Below are 19,187 nucleotides of genomic sequence, written 5' to 3'. Positions count from 1 at the left end.
ATGTGTTACTTTCTGCTTTATAACAAAGTGAATCAATTATACATATACATATGTTCCCATATCTCTTCCCTCTTGCGTCTCCCTCCCTCCCATCCTCCCCATCTCACCCCTCTAGGTGGTCACAAAGCACCGAGCTGATCTCCCTGTGCAATGCGGCTGCTTCCCACTAGCTATCTATTTGACATTAAATCCGAAGGTATTTACTGTAAGCAGGTACAGGCCGTCAACTACTTCACTGTAACATCTAAGGTAGCTGATGACCTATCTACTAACTTTATTTCAGGATAATCAACAGCCTTAAAATATTTGTTATAAGAATAAATGAGGCACTAGGTCTGACTGGGTTGAGAATCATTAATTTAGTGGATCTTAATCAGAATTTCTTGAAAACAACTGAAAATTATCAGAGTACACTGCAAACGGGACCATTTCATGAAACTTTTGTTTCCATTGTGTGCGTTTTTCTGGGTGTTGTAAAAATGTATTTCTTGCTAGAAGTCAAGGTCAAATAAATTTGTGGCCCCCCAGTTACTGAACAGATCGGTGGCCAACAATTGTCCTACAAGGTCCCTCACACTCGCTGCCTGCTTCACAAACGACCCTCACCTCCTGGGCTCTCAGTCTACTCTGGGATCTACCTCCCACCTCCAGGTCCTCCCTGTCTCTCTAAAGCAGGTGCTTTCACCTTCCCTACTCCCCATATGGATGCCTTCAAGTCACTCCCTCAATTTCTTTTTATCCTTTCTATCTTAAAAAACAAATAAATAAACAAAAAGCAACGGGAGAGGCCACAACAGTGAGAGGCCCGCGTACTGCAAAAAAAAAAAAACAAAACAAACAAACAAACAAAAAATAAACAAAAAAACTGTGGGCATGGCAAAGGGCAAAAAAGTAGCCTTTTAAGGCAGGATGAAACCCAGAAGGCATAGAGAAAAGACAGAGATAGGTCTATAATAAAAGTGAAAAGTCTTTGGGGGAGCCAAAGCATATACAAGGCAAATACGATTCAGAAAAAAGTCCTATAATATAAAAAAGGTTTAATATCCTTAAGACTGGTAACAATCAGGAAGAAACAAGCAATTCTACGAGGTGGAAAATAAGTGAGTGCAAGAACAATTTTTAAATGAAAATTAAGTTGCTCACTTACGCTATGACCTAGCAATTCTCACCTCTAGGTATATACACCAATCGCTTACTAAATTATCTCAATAATTGTAATAATTTTAAAAGAGTTTCACGTTTTCTAGGCATAAAGTGATATTAGCAAAAAAGAGAGGTGGTTTGGGTTTTTTTGTTTTGTTTTAAATTTATTTATTTAATTTTGGCTGTGTTGGGCCTCCATTGCTGCATGTGGGCTTTCTCTAGCTGTGGTGAGCGGGGGCTACTCTTCATTGCAGTACGCGGGCTCCTCATGACGGTGGCTTCTCTTGTTGCGGAGCATGGGCTCTAGGCGTGTGGGCTTCAGTAGTTGTGGCACGTGGGCACAGCAGTTTTTTATTTCTTTTTTTTTTTTGCGGTACGCGGGCCTCTCACTGTTGCGGCCTCTCCCGCTGCGGAGCACAGGCTCAGCAGCCATGGCTCACGGGCCCAGCCACACCGTGGCATGTGGGATCTTCCTAGACCGGGGCACGAACTCGTGTCCCCTGCATCGGCAGGCGGACTCTCAACCACTGCGCCACCAGGGGAGCCCTGGTAGGCGGATTCTTAACCACTGCGCCACCAGGGAAGCCCGAGAGGTGGTTTTTATCTCCTATTTTCAAATGTTTATTTATAGTGGTTATTTGATTTCCTGTCTTAATAATATTTGCACTTGACTAGTTTTTTTTTTTTTTTTTTTTTTGTGGTACGTGGGCCTCTCACTGTTGTGGCCTCTCCTGTTGCGGAGCACAGGCTCCGGACGCGCAGGCTCAGTGGCCATGGCTCATGGGCCTAGCCGCTCCGCGGCATGGGGGATCTTCCCGGACTGGGGCACAAACCCGTGTCCCCTGCATCGGCAGGCGGACTCTCAACCACTGCGCCACCAGAGAAGCCCTGACTAGTGGTTTTTAAAGAGTGTGGTATTACTTCCGGAAGGGCATTTTGAAATTTGGGTGTCATCTTGGCATTTGGGAGGTCAGTGCCAGGGATTTAAGTAACCTGCAATGTGATGGACAATATGACACAATGAAGAACTGCTGTTCTACCTTTCACATATCTTTCAAAGGTCCAAACAGGAAAATCCTGTTTATAATTATTTGAACTTGGAAGCTAACTGAATTTTACGTATAGATACTAAGTATCTTTTGTAAGATTTAAACACACACTGTAATCATCAGTAACTGTTTGGGTAAATTGTTTAAAACTTGACACCAAGAGTTGTTCAACAGAAACAGCACTGATGGCAACATTGTTGAAGGTGAATTGCCAACACAACATGTCTGTATGGATTTGCATTTGAAGCTATCCGACCCACAGTGAGTCTTACACAGGTACAAGTATCTAACCTCTTCATTATTTCCTCTAATTTAATTACGCCTGAGCATTTACATCCTGAAAGGCACTATTTCATTTTATTTATCCTTTATGAGAGCATTACAGTGACTTCTTTAAAGTACGCGAATCAGAGTTCTTTATAGAAAAATTCCAATGAATAAAATAAACATAGGAAAAACAAAAATGGAAAAATCAACATCTTGCAATCACTATGAAACAACAGATCCAGGCAGCTTACATCAGTAACTGCCAATGGAGGGACAGCTGACATTTGAATCCACTAAGACAACCAGTCATTATGGGCCTCGTAATGTGATATAATAAGTATTATGAAATATTCAGCACCTATAAAATATTCTATGAAACAAACATCTGAATCAACCCTCTAGAACTGATTACCGCTTAAAAGAAATACAGAGAATGAAAGAATATGATAAAACGACATCATAAAAATGCAAACCAGAATGTTAGAAATACCAAAGAAGTGATTTGGTTTCTTCAAAAACTAAAGAGCATTTTTAAGGGTGGGGGGCTGTTATAGAGATTTTAAAGGACATAACAACCAAATGTAATTATGTGGACCTTCTTTGGATCCTGATTTTAACAAACTAACTTTAAAAAGACGTTTCTGAGACTACTGGGAAAACTGAAGATGAACTGGGTATTATATAATACTAAAGAATTGCTGTTAATTTTGTGAGGTGTGATAATGATACTGTGGCACGTGTGTGTGCACGTGTGTGTGCATCCCTATCAACTGGGGATAAATACTGAAATATTTGTGGGTAAAATAATACACAGGTCTCGGATTTGCTTTAAAAATGTTCAAACCCCCCAAAAGGAAGGGGGTAGGAAATTGATTTAAAAATGGCAAAATGCTGATGTGATGAACCTGGTTAAGAGAACAGGGGAATATATTACCAATGTGTTAATCTCAGTCAATTAAAAAAAAATCTTAGAACAGAAAAAAAGAGGTACAGAATCACCTCCTTAGTCCTCTCTTTACTCTAGGTCGCCACTAATCTACGGATCAACACTCTGAGCTACTCAATCAGTGATGCACTCCTCTGACATCATCATCTAATATAGCTAATATCCTGTCCACGAGGACAATGACAGTCTTTTATACACCTTAATGAAAGATACTGTCTATGGCGATACTTTGATATACCAATTTAGAAGCCCAATCAAAAGAGGTAAGTCTGGTGTGCTTGGTTTTGATATATCCTCGATATATCCTAATCACTACTATTTTTCATGGGCCTTTTCCCTAGCAAAACTGTTCTCTTAGCTGTTCACAAATTCTCACAAATTGTGTTTTCCTACCTTGGCCTTCTTATTACATACTCATTTCTGCCCACCCCATTGGTCTGGAATGTCTGCTTCTCCTCTACCCAGGCAAGTCCCTTATCCACAAAACCTGCTCAAACCTCTTTCTCCTTAGTCCCTTTGCCTTCATCTGAACACTCAGATTCACAGAATGTTAGGAAAGTAAGAGATTATTCATGGCTTTCACTGTCCTATAACAAATAGGTAAGCCTTTTAAAACTTCTCCCTCCATTATAATGCAAATTCCTCAAAGGTAGAGACTATATCTTACCTTATATACCTTATCTTACCCTACCTTCCTATATCTTCTCTTATATACTTTGCATAACGTTAACACTCAAATTCCAGGCACGGAACTGAGAAGTATGGTAGACAACTGTTTTGTACGTCCAAGATGAAAATGATGATGATGGCTCAGACAATGAGTGCTTACCATATGCCAGGCACTATTCTAAACATTATATATATAATAACCATCAAATATAACCACCCCAGCATTATGCCCACCTCATGAAATGATACACACAGAGGTGAACAACTTACCCAAGGTCACAGTTTGTAAAGTAAGTGACCAGGCTGGGGTCTGAACCCTGGTGGTCTGGCTCCAAAGTCCCACTGATAAATTTACTAGTCAGCAACTCAGGAAAAAAAAACCTTGAGTGAACAGAAAATTTTATCCACTGAAGAAATCTAGGCTCAGAGTATCTACAAACTAATAACTCTCCCTGAGCCTACAGTTTTGGGTAACTTCATCCCAGCAGCATATATAGTACAAAGTGAGCCTGGAATAAGAGTCATAGGATCTGAATCCTAGCCCTCACTGTGATCTCGAGTAGTGTGACTCAGCCTTTCCAGACTGCAATTTTATTTGGGAAAAAAAAAGGTTGATTTCCTTCTGGACCAAAAGGTCTATTATTCTATCTTCTTTTGATTTTATTGGAGAGAAAAGGATTCAAATAAACTAATTCATTATCCAGCTGCTAAACGGGCCTAAGTCCCACACTGAGCTCTCCTGGCCTGGACCTGTATCACTGCAACACTGGCACAGGAGACACACCGGGCTTGTGACCTCTATGCTCCCTCTCTCTAGCTACTTTGGGGGAAAAAAACAGGTTCACAGGCCCCCCAAACAGATACTTACCTACTAGAAGGTTCAGGGACTCAAGCCACAATAAACTGGAAAGAAAGGCAGCAGGACCACACCAAGTCTTGACTTTAAGATACCTAATGATATTGCTGAGCCTGTACCTGTTCACACTCATTCAACCAACTCCAGCTGATTCAGCACACATCTCCACTTGAACATTTAACAGACATCTCTTACCTAATATGTCTGAAACTGAACTCCTGACTCCAGCCTCCACAAATGCTCCTCCCCTCCACATCTCAGTAAATGGCCCTCCTCTCACCCACCTGGCCTGCCCGTGTCCTTGTTAGATCCACATTCAAAGGATTAAACCCCAATGCCCCACCATCACCCGTAAAGCCCCATGTAATCTGGCCCAGGCTATCCCCACCTCCTCACCTAGTCAGCTCCAGCCACCCTGTTCCTCGCATAACCTACTTCATTCTAACTCCAGGGCTTGTATACCTGAAGTCTCTGCTTGAGATGGGTCACCCTCCTCTGAAAGGCTTTCTTGACCAATCTTTTTTAAAAAAACACACAGACCACTCATTCACCTCCCATCATATTCAATCCTTAATCCCCCAGTCTGCTTTATCTTCTTCAGAATATTTATCAGTAACCAAAATTAAATTATGTGTTCCTTTTCTGTATCCAACCTCCCCATTAGAACATAAGCTCTACGCTGAGAACTTCCTCTTATCTTTCATTACTCTATCCCCAGTTTCAACACCAGTACCTGGCACAGTATTTGTTGAGTGAATGACTTTTCCCAGTCTTTAGTATCAGTCTGTAGTATCTACCTTTTAGCTACAGACATCTCTCCTTTCCTTCACAGCTTAATCTTTAAGAAGTGTTTCCAGTTTCTCATGTTCCTTCAGGATTAAATACACTGCAATCTGGGCCCCAGCCTATACCTTTGAAGGTGCTCATTAAGTTCCACAACCTTCCTCACTGCAACAGTCCCAGCCAAAGAACACTTCACTCCTTATCTTCTTGACCTTTCTGCAGCAATACTAACCACATCCTCCTTCCAGAACATCACCTTCCTAAGTTTCAGTGACAATGCTCTCCCCTGGCTCTCCTGCTCTCCAGGCTATCCCCTTCAGCCAGTCTCCTGCTCCTTGAACGTGAACTGTTCCCAAGGGCTGAATGATTGGTCTACCAATCTTCTTAATCTGTATGTTCTCACCATCACTGAGCAATCAACTCTACCACTATGGATTTATCTTAGCCCAGACCTATTCCTCCTGAATTCCAGACCCACATGTTCAACTGTCCCTGGTCATCTCTACCCGGATGTCCCCCAGGTACCTCAAACCCAACCTGCTAAAAATGGAAGTCACTTCTCTTTTCCCTACTTCCCACCTTCACCCTTAAAGCACACTTCTTTGTCCTAGATATGCATCTTGATGAATAGCACTGCCCAACTAATGAAGCCCAAACCTCGAGTTTTCCTAGACTCTTCATTATTCCAAAATCCCCACGCCTAACCATTCACCAGATAGGTCTCTCATTTGCACCCACTATAGCAATTATCTTACCTTGTGGTAACTTACCTGTCCGTCTCCCCGCCCCACCCCCCGCAAATCCATCCTTCAGAGCATCTCTTTCTAGAACACAAAAGTCATACTGGTTTAAAATTTCCTAAAAACTCGTTCCCATTAACCTATCCTATTGACAAGGTTCATCTCCTGGCATCAGCCCCTCCCTTTCTGCTCCAATATTGTTAAATTTCTTATGGTCTCCCCTCAGAGCAAAATTCTTTCTGCCCATGTCTCTTTCCATGGGATATTCTTCCCCAACATCAGATACAGCTCAAATACATAACTCCTTTTGGGATGCATTCATGAATTCATCCATAAAACTGAGAAGCCTCCCATATCTATTCCTTCACTATACCCTGTAGGTATAAATTTATTATAGCTCATACTACATTGTATTATAATTACCTGTCTCATCTTAGAAGGCTGGAACTGGAACTCCCTCTGCTTTTCATCCCCAGTGCCCAACACAATGTCTCCGCATAGAGAAAGTATTCAATGTAATATTTATTAAATGAATGGATTAAAGTAGGAGTCAGCAAACCACTGCCCATGGGCCAAATCTGGCTTACCACCTGTTTTGTCCAACCTACAAGCTAAGAACAGTTTTTACATTTAAAAATGTTTAGAGGACTTCCCTGGTGGAGCAGTGGTTGAGAATCCGCCTGCCAGTGCAGGGGATACGGGTTCGAGCCCTGGTCCGGGAGGATCCCACATGCTGCGGAGCGGCTGAGCCCGTGTGCCACAACTACTGAGCCTGTACTCTAGAGCCTGCGAGCCACAACTACTGAAGCCCGCGTGCCTAGAGCCCGTGCTCCGCAACAAGAGAAGTCACCTCAATGAGAAGCCTGCGCACCGCAACGAAGAGTGGCCCCGGCTCGCCTCAACTGGAGAAAGCCTGCATGCAGCGGCGAAGACCCAACGCAGCCAAAAATATAAATAAATAATTTAAAAAAAAAAAAAAATGTTTAGAAAATTTTAAAAAGAATATTCAGTGATGCCTGAAAATTATATGAAATTCAAATTCAGTATCCACAAATAAAGATTTATTGGATTATAGCCATGCTCATCTGTTTATGTTTAGTCTTAGGGCTGCTTTCAAAACACCGCAGCAGAGTGGAGTAGCTGCAGTCGAGACCATGTGGCCTGCAAAGCCGTACTTGCTATCTAGCTCTGTACACAGAGTTTACTGACCTCTGAATGAAATAAAATGATCATGGGCTTTCGTTTTTGACAGAACTTAGTTCAAGTCCTGGCTTTACCACTTACTACCTGGGTGACCTAGGACAAATAAGCTAACCTCTCTTACTTAGACTCAAATCCCTAATTTGTAAAGCAGGATAACATATCTGCTGGGTTGTTTTGAAATTTTACGAAGCCTTTTAATTGTGATCCCTGCTGTAGGAACCAGTCTATAAAGTGCCTGGTACAGAGTACAGCTTAATGTTGAGAACCCAGACCTGGGTTTGAATTCCAGCTTCATCGCAGACTGTGTGACCCTGGGCAAGGTACTGAACTCAGTGCTTCAACTTCCTCATCCATTACACTGGGATAATAAATATACACCTCACAGGACAGTTGTGAGAACTAAATGAGTTGGTACACGTGAAATGCTGAGCACAGTGCCCCTCGGACAGTAAGCTCTCAATAAATATTACTATTTCTATAGCAGATGTTTGGTTAGCATTAGCTTCTCCCCTTCCCACCTCCTCATCTACTCCACCTCTCACCCCTACTCAGAACAGCCTATATCTAAAGGAGTAAAGTCAATACTTGCATGACAAGTGCTACTGCACATGATGGGTGGTCAGGAACGGTCTGTGGCTTCCAAGTCACATCACAATCATGGTTCTCCCTTTGCTCTCTGATCCTCCCTTCTCTAGATGCTTTCTTCCTTAGAAATCTAGCCAATCCCCAGACGTCAATGTAGGGGGCTATAAAATTGTTTTTTCTAACCAAGATTTCTCTCTCCTGAGCCCCAGTGTAGTATTTCTCAACTCCTGATTTCTACCTAATGGCCTACCATCACCTTAAATTCAGAACGTCAAAAGCTGCAAATTACTTTTTCCCCACCTGTCCCTTCCTATCTTCCTTAACTACCAAAAGAACCTGCTATCCTCCCAGCACCCTGGCCGGTTGTCCTGAAATTATACTTTAGTCCTTCCTCTCTTGCAACAGGACTTTCTCTCAAGTCATATTTCTTCTTTTTGCTCCTACTGTCACTGACTAATCCAGGTCCTTTTAACTTCAAGCTCATTCCGCCAGAGTCTCTAACTGGTCCCTGCCCCAGGCACCAACCTACTCTGCACACGGACCCCACTACTCTTTCTAAAACATGCCACTCTTCATCATGCCCTTTCTCTGCTTAAAACTTTTGATGCACTACCCCAACCCCCCTTCCATCCCATAACCTGTACGGAAGAAGGAAAAGACTGACCTTAGTGTGGCAATCAAAATCCTTCCCTATCTACCTTGCTCCAGTCTTATCTCCCATAATAAAAATGCCATCACCTTGCATTTGTGCAGCACTTTATCTAACTTAGAAAACATTCTTACATGTGCTGGCATTTCATCTCCACAACAACCCCTGGGAAGAGGCCAAAGAAGTGTATTAGTAATCTTTTACAGAAACCAGATCCGTAGCACTGAACTGGAAGTTAGGACTTACTGGCATATGGGAGTCTCCTTTCTAGAAACCCTGGTCTCCTCAGTATTGTCCCATCTACCTCTCTCCAACTCGCTCATGTTTTCTTAGCTCTGCAGTCTACTCCCTCCCATTCTCCTACTTGGTGGACTCCCTAGAGTGAAGAGTATAGGGGAAAGTTCAAAAAGAAATGTTTCTTAGAGATGCTGGAATGTGCTTCATTAGGGATTTAGTTTCCAGCCTTTGCCAGAAAGATCTCTCTAAAGAAGGGCTTCTACAGTGTATTTCTCAAAGCACTAATAATTCAACAGTCCTCACCACAGCCCACCATACAGGGTATGCAGGGTCTGGCCTGGCTATGCCAACTCCATTTCCTACCTCTTCCCCCTCGATCACTGTCCGCCATCCACAGTGGCCTCACTGCTGTTCCCAGAGCATTCCAAGTCTCAAGGCCTCTGTACTTGCTGTACCCTCCTTTACACATCCTTCACTTAATTCAAATTTTTTCTTTTAAAGTTCTGTCTTCAGAAAGGCCCTTCCTGACCACCGTATCTAAAGTAGGCCCCCGTTCTCTATTCCCTTAACCTGTTGTATGGGTTCTCATAACACTTGTCACCTCCTAACACTCTGTTACTTATTCATTCTTTCATGGTCTTTCTCAGGGATCCACAAACCTTTTCTTCCAAGAGGCAGAGAATAAATATGTCCAGCTTTCTCTGTCACAACTACTCAAGCCTGCCACTGTAGCACAAAGCAGCTTAGACAATATGGGAAAGAGGAGATGTGGCTGTGCTCCAATATAACTTTATAGACCAAAACAGGCAGTGGCCAAGTTTGGCTTGTACGCCATACACCCCCAGTATACTCCTTCTAATAGAGTGTGAGTGTCAGAGGGACAGGAAGCTTCTCTGTTTTGTTCACTATGGTTTCCTTGTGGCCAGAATAGTGCCTAGCCCCAAGTACACATTCAATAAATATATGTTGAGTAAACAAACAAATAGAACTAGTCTGGAGCAGAGAGCTATGCTCCTCTTGCACCTCCTTAGGTGACAAGAGCATGACGTTCAAGAAGAATGATGCCAAGGTCATGAGCTCCATTTCCATTTGGTTAGTATCACACCGTGAAAAGTGGTCCCACAACCATTGTGTGCCTGTCACCAGCAATAACAACCTCAGGCAAAGAATGCCTTTGGTTGTAACTGGGTCCAGGTAGGAGCCTGTTAAAACGCAGACTGCTGGGCCCCACCCCCAGAAATTCTGATTTGGTAGGTCTAGGGTAGAGTCCAAGAATCTGCATTTCTAGCAAATTCCCAGGTGATGCTGATACTGCTGGTCCTGAACCACACTTTGAGAACCACTGGATGAGAGTACCCAAAAATGACAGTACTAGCATTTTTATACTATTAAAAAAAAAAAAAAGAGAGAGCGAGCCACAGATTCCTTATGTTCCAGTGATCTGGCTGGAGGGGGACTGCAGGGAAAAAAAAAAAAGAACCGTAAAACTGACTGCTCAGTGGAAATGTTGCTCTAATAAAATGAAGACAGAAAAACACTAGGTCTTTAATTTTTAACAGACTGTCTTCCAAACACTCTATTTTCACTTGCAAATCTAGCTGTAACTGGAAAACAATAAGCCAAACAGGTAAAAGAGAGAAGTCACCAGTGGGTGGCTAACCTTGATAGTGGGCTAAGTATTAACTCCATAGTCAGTTTCCTTAAAATTACTTTAAAGAACAATCATAACCACCTGTCTTTCTATTGCTAGAGGCCAAGAGACTTTTGGAGATGGATACTAGAGATCTAATCTATACAATGAAATATATCGACAATAAATTACCAAGCCTAGGGGTCCCTGTTTTCAAATGATGAATTCACCATAATAGAACTTGAAATGGACTAGTAACAATTTTTGCAAATTCTACATTTGTCAACGCAGGGGACTTTAAAATAACCCCCAAACTCACATTAAAATCACCCTGAAGCCATTACTTTATACCTCATCAATCTGAACAGCTCACAAAGGGATTAGAATTTTTATACATTTGTAGCTGTTTATAAAGTAGGTTTCTATCGTGATGGTTATATGCAGTTAAAGTAGGTTAAAAATAATTTTAAGGTGAAAAAGTAAGGTAAAACCTAGCTTCATAGGAGAGAAATTCTAGGAACAGAAATCTAGAATGCTAATGAACATGGCAATACTGCATCAACATGTACTTACAAAAAGAGACAGTACATGATCAAAAGATGAATTAGCAGACCCCCGATATATGTGTCTAAAGTATGTCTCAACTAAGACCAAGTATTCATTTTTTTTTTTTTTTTTTTTGCGGTACGCGGGCCTCTCACTGTTGTGGCCTCTCCCGTTGCGGAGCACAGGCTCCGGACGCGCAGGCTCAGCGGCCATGGCTCACGTGCCCAGCCGCTCCGCGGCATGTGGGATCTTCCTGGACCGGGGCATGAACCTGTGTCCCCTGCATCGGCAGGCAGACTCTCAACCACTGCGCCACCAGGGAAGCCCAAGACCAAGTATTCTTTATGAAAATCTAGCATCTGAATTGAAAAGTATTAAGTGTGAAATATACCCTAGATTTTTATAGCATTGTAAAGAATAAAGAATGTAAAAATATCTCATAAACAATTTGTATACTGATTGCATGTTGAAATGCTGTTTTGTATACATTGGGTTAAAAGCATTAAATTATTAAAATTAATTTCACTTCCTTAGTTTTGTTACTGTAGCTATCAGAGAATTTAAAATTACATGTGACTTGCAATTAGATTTCTGTTAGGCAGTGTGATCATGCACCCCAATTCTGCGAGTAGATTTGCTATCTCCTCTACCATTTGGGTGATTTCTAAGAAGCTTGCAGAAAATGATATGGAACAATGAATGAGCATGAAGATATGCAGTATGTCTGACATGGAGTGAAGCTCCCTGATCCTGGCCTAATACAGGATCACCACGGGTCAGATGCTCATCCACTGTAACTTGAGGTTCTAATCACCATTTTTCCCAAGGATAGGAAGACTGGTTCTACCTCTGTGACTACTATGTATATTCCTATCTATAGCTATACAAACACGTGAACAGGTTACATTCAATTCAAATTGCAATTAACTGTGTCAGAATCCCTAGTAGTGTCAATAAGGATGAACATAAGATCTCTGATTATGAAAACTACCTGGCTCCCAACACCAAACCAGCCCCCAGCACCCAGCATGTATATCATTCTTGCAGAGAAGGGACACATCTGTAACAACTCCTTTATATAATCCCCGCCCATTTTATTTCAATGTTTTTAACTCCTGACTTAGAAAGTTTCTCATTTGCTTGCACTGCCAAACCTCTACAATCACAGGACACCAAGGGAGAATGCTGGCTGAGGAAGAATAACAGAAGGAAGTAGGGTCTAGTTACTCACCCCAACAGTTGCTATATAACCATAAGGACTTCGCAAAAAAAACTATACTGAATACAAAAAGCTTAATCCCTTGAGCTCTTTTCTTAGTATGCAATATCAAAAAGATACTTATATATGCAGATGTGTGTTGAGTCTTACAGTCTAAGGATAATATTGTTAAAGAAAGAAATGTACTGCTGGACAGCATTAGAAGTGATTGTGAAGCTTGAATGAAAATAAGCTTAAAAAAAAAAAAAAAAAGGAGGGGGGAGCAAATATTGCCAAAACATTAAAACACTTACATGACTTAACTATCCTGTCATAAAATATAAACTTCAAGGACTAACTCGAGCACACTGGAAAAGAGCCACAACCTATGCAACAGCATTTAATTCCCAAACATGTGTTTCTAACCCGCTGGATATCATCATCCCGCAGCAAGGGTCAACAACTTGTGGCAAGCTCTGGAGACGACTTCGAGTGGTACTTGAGTAGGCAGTCCATAAATATTTGCTGAATGAATGACTGAATGAACCAAAAAACTCATACACAGTACAATTAATATGCAGAACCCACAGCCAGCTAATCTGAAACCAGAGCCAGAAGGAGAACAAAACAGTACCTCGGAGTCCAGTCCCAGGCCATTCCCACAGGAGTCAGCTACCCTAAGTTATTTTCATTCCATGTACATAGTTTATTCATCCCCTCTTACTTTTATGGAAGTTCCAAGTTCTCTTTCCTACAATCTCTCTCCCTCTTAACCCGTTCCTCCAGATAAAAACAGGAATGCATTGTCCAGTCTCACCATTTTTTAGACAAGTATTAACATCTCTAACAATCACCGGCAAATGTTCACTGGGCCTCCAAAGGCCAGACACTATGCTAGGTGGTAGGGTACAAAGGTAAGTGTAACACTATACCTACCCTCAGGTGGTTTGTGGGGCAGGCAGACAAGTAAACAATCGCAGCATAAAAAAACGCCTGGAGAATGAGGCAGGAGTGCCACTGGAGGAACTTAACTTTGCTGGGTGGATGGGGAGGGTGACGGAGTCTTAAGGCACAAAAGAAACAAAAGTCAAAACCAAACATTATAGTTGAGTATACCTGTGACTGTTCGAATGGTCAACTCATCAAGTTAGCACTCTAAAGTGGCGCTCTGAACGAAGGTCCTCTGACTGTAGAAAAATGTGAAGTTCATGACAGTGGCAATGAATACTACCAAGAGAAGGAACACACAGACACACACTTCAGCAGAACATAATGTGCAAACCTAATTAGTCACGATGTCAAGAGGCTTCACCCACTTATTGTCTGTCCCTCCAAGCTGAAGGTGACTTGATTGACCGACCCACTCCTGTGATTTCAGCTGGTTTTTTCTCACAGCAGTGATGGATTTGCAAGGATCCATCCATACTTTCTCCCTGATACCCCTTGTGGCTACTGGCAGTCTGCTGGACTGATGGCTGGTACTGTGGCCCTGAAAAGATACACAGACCATGTACATGAACTGGATAGACCCACACTCTGCTTGTCACTATTCAGAAAGACACAGCTAAAAACACGGATTAACAAACGTGTGAAGGCAGTGAGAAAGGTAGCAGGGATGGCACCCTGGAAGGTGCCCAATCAGGCAATTCATCTCTTGCTAGTTTCACAGGACAGTGAGTTTTTACCTCCTGGCATGCAGCTCTTGAGACATTTCATCGGCATAAGAGTTAGTTTTGTGTTTCTGACTCCCTGTGACTACAGATAATTTCCAAGCTTCAGGCCCACCCTAACTTTCCTCTGCCATCACCCTCCTGGCCTCTTGTCCTTACCATCCCCAAAACGTCCTCTCTTTTCACCCAAAATACTCACTTCCTTCCCATGGAACGCAGGTAATTTGTTCCCTCAGGAAACTGTCTGCCTTATCCAATATCTCCAACATGAATCAGGACATAGATAATATATAAAAATTAGCACATTTAAAAAATTCTCTGATCTGTATACCTCTTACACTCTTTCTTCAATTATAATGAATAGCTTAAGTGACTAAAAAAGCATACCATATCATTTTAAGGAAATGAACAACATCACGGCTCCTAGCACAACACTAAAATTAACATGAAATTAAGCTTTTATCAACAAAAATTTTAATTATGAATAGCACTCCTTTTAAATTTTATGAGTATGATGGGTAGGAAACGTTTCCGTATTCATGAATGTAGCCACACAGCAATATTTATAATGAAATTAAAAACACACTATTTTTAGGATAACACAACGATACCTTAATCTTCACTAAGAACAACTTTTGGAACCCCCAGTCTAAAAAAAACACCCAAACCTCAGCAAATATATATGGTAGATGTTATAAAGCTGATTTTTGAAAATTAAGTTATGACTCATAAGGGCATGGATTTCTTTTCTGAAATGTTGCAAGCGTAATATGAAGGAATTTGGTAGTTTCACATCAGAAGCTTCCTAATTTTCCACTGTGAAAAAGTTTTCAATCTTTAAGCAAGATTGCTGCTGATAAATTCTTAAAATTCTAAGACTAAAAGGAATTTCTTCCAAATTAAATTTCTAATTTAAAATAAGAGAGGGAAGTTATAGTTTGTCACATTTTAACTTTAACACAGATGTCAATATATGGGGAAAATGGGCTTCAAAATCAACTTTATACAAAATCATGAAATCAAAGACCCCAGAAATTAAAATATTTATGTTCTATCCTTTATTGAAAGTCAAGGTAAATGTAATTCATGATTTATTGAAATGTAAAGTCAAGTAAGAATGTCATAATCTTTCAACAGATCATTTAAGTAAAATAAGTTGTCTGACATGATGGCAAAGATCTTTTCAGTGGGAGTGAATCTACTTTGCCACAGGAAGGCAAAAGTCACCACATTAAAATCACATGCTAATTGCCAATCCTGGCTTTCCAGTCCCCAAATCCTGAAAACAAAATTACTGCAATTCACTACGGGATTGTCTGCATGTGCATTTTTAGCATCAGACAGCACTTTCAGAGAAGAGAAATCTACTAACAGAAGAGTTCTACAATTTCAAAAAAATGGTACAACTTTCAAAAACTAGAGTAATGGCCTACTTACTCTTGTACATTACATTCTGAAAATAAACAGTATCAGATGCTTCTGAGAATAACACAGTATCATCACTTGTCCATTTATTCACTATCATTTTTACATATGAAAATCTTCAAAAAACTAGGGGAAATATAAATCAGGTAGAGATAGGAACTCTATTTGAAATCTCGAACAATTTTATCCAAAATCGAGAGTAGCCCACAAAAAAGCTGAGGCGGCACTCAAGAAAAAGGAGTTAGGAATCACAATAGATTCCCTCTCTGAAATTGGGCAAAATTAGCAAGAAAAAAAGTTGGTAATTATTTTGTCATCAATTTGTTTATCCCTTCCTTATGGTGTGTCTACTGGGCAGTAGAAGCTGTGCACACATGCACCTTCCCCACCAAACTTAAGGTGAGAAGCTGTGTCTTGTTCATTCATCCCCACATTCTTCGTAACTAACCCAGGGCCTTATACATAGTAGCGAATAAAAAAAGGTTGAATGATTTAAGGTAATAACCCCAGGTAATCAATTAGGCTCCAACTCATGCAAGAACACTCATAATTTCATTTTAGCTAATAAGCACTGAGTAATTTGATGTTTTTAAAAACATGTGCAAAGCTATTATATAGTTTTTAAGCTCTGCATAACACAGTTATACTTTAAATGTACTTAAAAGGAAAGTATGTAGTGAAACATTAAAAAAAATACTCTTACAAATGAAATAGAAAATGATTGGTTTCACTGTGTATAACATGGAACTAGATGGTGTTGGTATGTTGAACATAAAGTGACTAGGAACTCATGTTGTAGAATGTTTGTTAACGTGACAAGAACATTACAAAGTGAATTAAAAGGCCCTGGAATTCTGGTTGGAAAAGTCATGTTGGGCAAGCGGGAGACAATGTAGAGTACCATCATCTCCACTCAGACGGTGTCTGGGAAGGTGGTTGCGGAGTCTGCTTCCCATGCCTCAGGAACAATGACTTCTATCCCAATTGACATGGTACTGCTGGAAACAGGTACAGAACTGGCTCAGTCCATGGACTTGCTCCCCATTCCCAAAGGAAACACCAAGCAGAGCGGGCCCTTTCTGGACTCCCAACAATTCCAGTTCTATCAGCTCTCTAAAGCTCTACTCTAGAGTAAAAGTAGGCAAATTATAGCCTGCAGGCCAAAATGGGCCAAATTCGGCCACCTCCTGTGTTTGAACAGCCTGCACGCTAAGAACAGTTTTTACAGTTTTAAATGGTAAAACAAAGAATCATGTCATGACACATGAAAATTAAAATGAAATTCAACAGCAGTTCCATAAAGCAGTTTTCACTGGAACATGGCCGTGCTCATTCATTACATGCTGTCTGCTTTTATACTACAATGGCAGAGTGGACAGAGACCTTATAGCTTGCCAAGACTATGATACTTACTACCTGGTCCTTTACAGAAAAAAGCATGCTGACCCCTGGGCTAGGACATTTTTCTGTGCTTCTAGTTGCATCTCATTTCTCAGAGGTAGTCCACTGCTTCACCAAGTACAGACTCTAAGCTTGACAGATGTCCATCCTGGGGCTGTGTTGTCCAAAGTTACATGTTACATATAAAATAGTGCAACTCATTAGGATGGGCCCAAAGACAAAGTAACAAATTACATGCCTACAGAAGGCACTGAGAAGGAAGCACAATGCAAGCACAACAGTACAGGCAGCTCAGTTCAGATCGTTTCGCAGACTACTACACCCAGTCCTGGGTCATACTACTGAAAGGCAAACAACAACTACAGAGAATTTGGAGGTGGACAGATGATTGAAAGGGCTCAAAAATCATACCACTAAAGAAATGGGATTACTTGGCCCAAAGAAGAAAGGGTAAGAAACAAACTATAATATCGAGGGTGTCAAACTCTACATTTGTTGATAGGCTAAATTTCTACTGATGAAAATAACTGGCAGCCTAAACTAAAATTCCACAAAACATATATCTAATGAATTAAATGTGATTCTTAATGAGATTGCCATTCCTACCTTAGGCCATAAACCAGACCCTTAAAAAGTAATCACTTGTCAAATACTGTACTATAAGTCTTCAACTGATATATTATAGGAATGCTCCTTTTTCAGAAACCTCTGGCATTATGTAAGTTACCAGAAAAGGTGTGCTATTCATGTGCTGAGGAGTTCAGTAATATTCAAGTAACTAAACGGTAAATGTAAGTTTCATGACCACGTGCCTTTCCACAGGACCAAACAGGGAAAACTGGGCTTAAATTACAGAATTTGTGTTACATTCAAGAATGTTCACACTGTGGGATTTTAACTACTCTAAAAGATTACTGAGGGTAAAGGAATCTTCCCAGGACACCATTCAATCTGAATATTCCATCTGGAACTACCTGGATATTTTCTTAAAGCAAGGAGAATGGGTCTCAAACACCCTTCTTCCATTGCTATGATTCTGTAACTTTAACTCTCCTAGTTCTTATGAGTAAGAGAGCCTGCAGCCATTACTCACTTTCGTTTTGTCTTGAAGGTGGTCAATGTACACACGACTTCAGCCTAAGATAAACTTTAATATCCCCAATTAAAATTTTATTATAACTTTAATTACAACTTCTTTTAAATTACAAGATAGGAGATGTATTGCCATTAAGTAGAAAAAAATGGGAAAATAGGCATAGCTTCTAAATATTTCTATGAGCCTATGTACCTTATTATTTCAAACTGTCCAACACTTGTACACAGTAAGTGAAGAAAATATAACCTATTTCCTATTAGTTTTCTGACTTTAAAATACAGAACCCTTGGACACAATATTTTCTTGGAGTCCATCTCAAATTACATTATAATTAGTAATGCTCTGAATATAATTTTGAACAATCTGAGTTTTTCAATCTTTAAATTCTGAGGCCTGTATTTCCCTAGGAATACCCTTCTAACAGTGGGATGCACACACAAATGTGACTCACTAAACTTTCTCCACTCCTACATCACCTATACAGTATTTTAACATCCAGAGTACACAATATCTTCAAGCCACTTCTACAATCTTGCATCAACCTTACCAGGATAAACTTTTCGCCACGTCTCGTAATACTTTTTATTTAAAGGCCTGTGGTAGTGAAACAAAGAAAACACAACCCCCCTCCCCCTTTTCTAAACCATATGGCAGCAAACTGAAGTTAACTTTATTTTTTACCAGATCAACGCCTATACCTCGGCTCTAAACATTTTTCTCTTTGTGCCCTGGGGCCGGGCTAGAGCTGTCTGATTTGCAACTGTACCCCCATCATGTTTTTAAATCGCAAAACAAAGTCCAAAACGCTCCCTGACCACTAACAGACCTCACCACGGTCATTTACCAAAACCTGGTTTAGGGAGACATGCACGCCGGGAGACGGGCCCACGGCCGGCCGGGAGCCAGTCCCCCTCCTACCGGGTGACCGAGCAGGGAGTTTGCTCGCCCGGCCGGGACGGATCCGCCCCGGGAACTTGGTTACCCGAGCTCAGGGCCGCGCCGAGGCCTAGCCGCGAGGCCGGGGCGGGCTCCAGGCGGCGGGAGTTTCCCGTTCCCCGGCCGCAGAGCCTTCCCGCCCGCCCCGCAGTCGCCCG

The 19,187-nt window shown here is 41.2% G+C and overlaps 1 protein-coding gene across 3 annotated transcripts in view; it reads right to left on the bottom strand.

The window, feature by feature from the left end:
• Window positions 1-19,175, bottom strand: part of KCMF1 (potassium channel modulatory factor 1) — an 80,951-nt gene extending 61,776 nt beyond the window's left edge. The window contains exons 1-3 of one of the 3 annotated variants that reach the window (XM_024744011.1): window positions 19,076-19,175; window positions 13,784-13,990; window positions 13,618-13,688 (exon numbers count right to left, since the gene is read on the bottom strand). Coding sequence is in view for 1 of the 3 variants with exons in the window: in XM_024744009.1 (XP_024599777.1) it covers window positions 14,371-14,440 (70 nt within the window). In the remaining 2 variants the exon portion in view is untranslated. Of the gene's footprint in view, window positions 1-13,617; window positions 13,689-13,783; window positions 14,334-14,370; window positions 14,456-19,075 lie in introns of those variants that run through there. The other 2 variants (XM_024744010.1, XM_024744009.1) reach the window with 2 other exon arrangements.
• Window positions 19,176-19,187: the final 12 nt, after the last annotated feature.

Source organism: Neophocaena asiaeorientalis, unplaced genomic scaffold, assembly GCF_003031525.2.
Source record: "Neophocaena asiaeorientalis asiaeorientalis breed wild unplaced genomic scaffold, Neophocaena_asiaeorientalis_V1.1 scaffold114, whole genome shotgun sequence".
In the NCBI taxonomy this organism is placed as follows: Eukaryota; Metazoa; Chordata; class Mammalia; order Artiodactyla; family Phocoenidae; genus Neophocaena; species Neophocaena asiaeorientalis.
The sequence above is the reverse complement of the archived record's forward strand: the minus strand, read 5'-3'. Positions and strand labels throughout refer to the sequence as shown.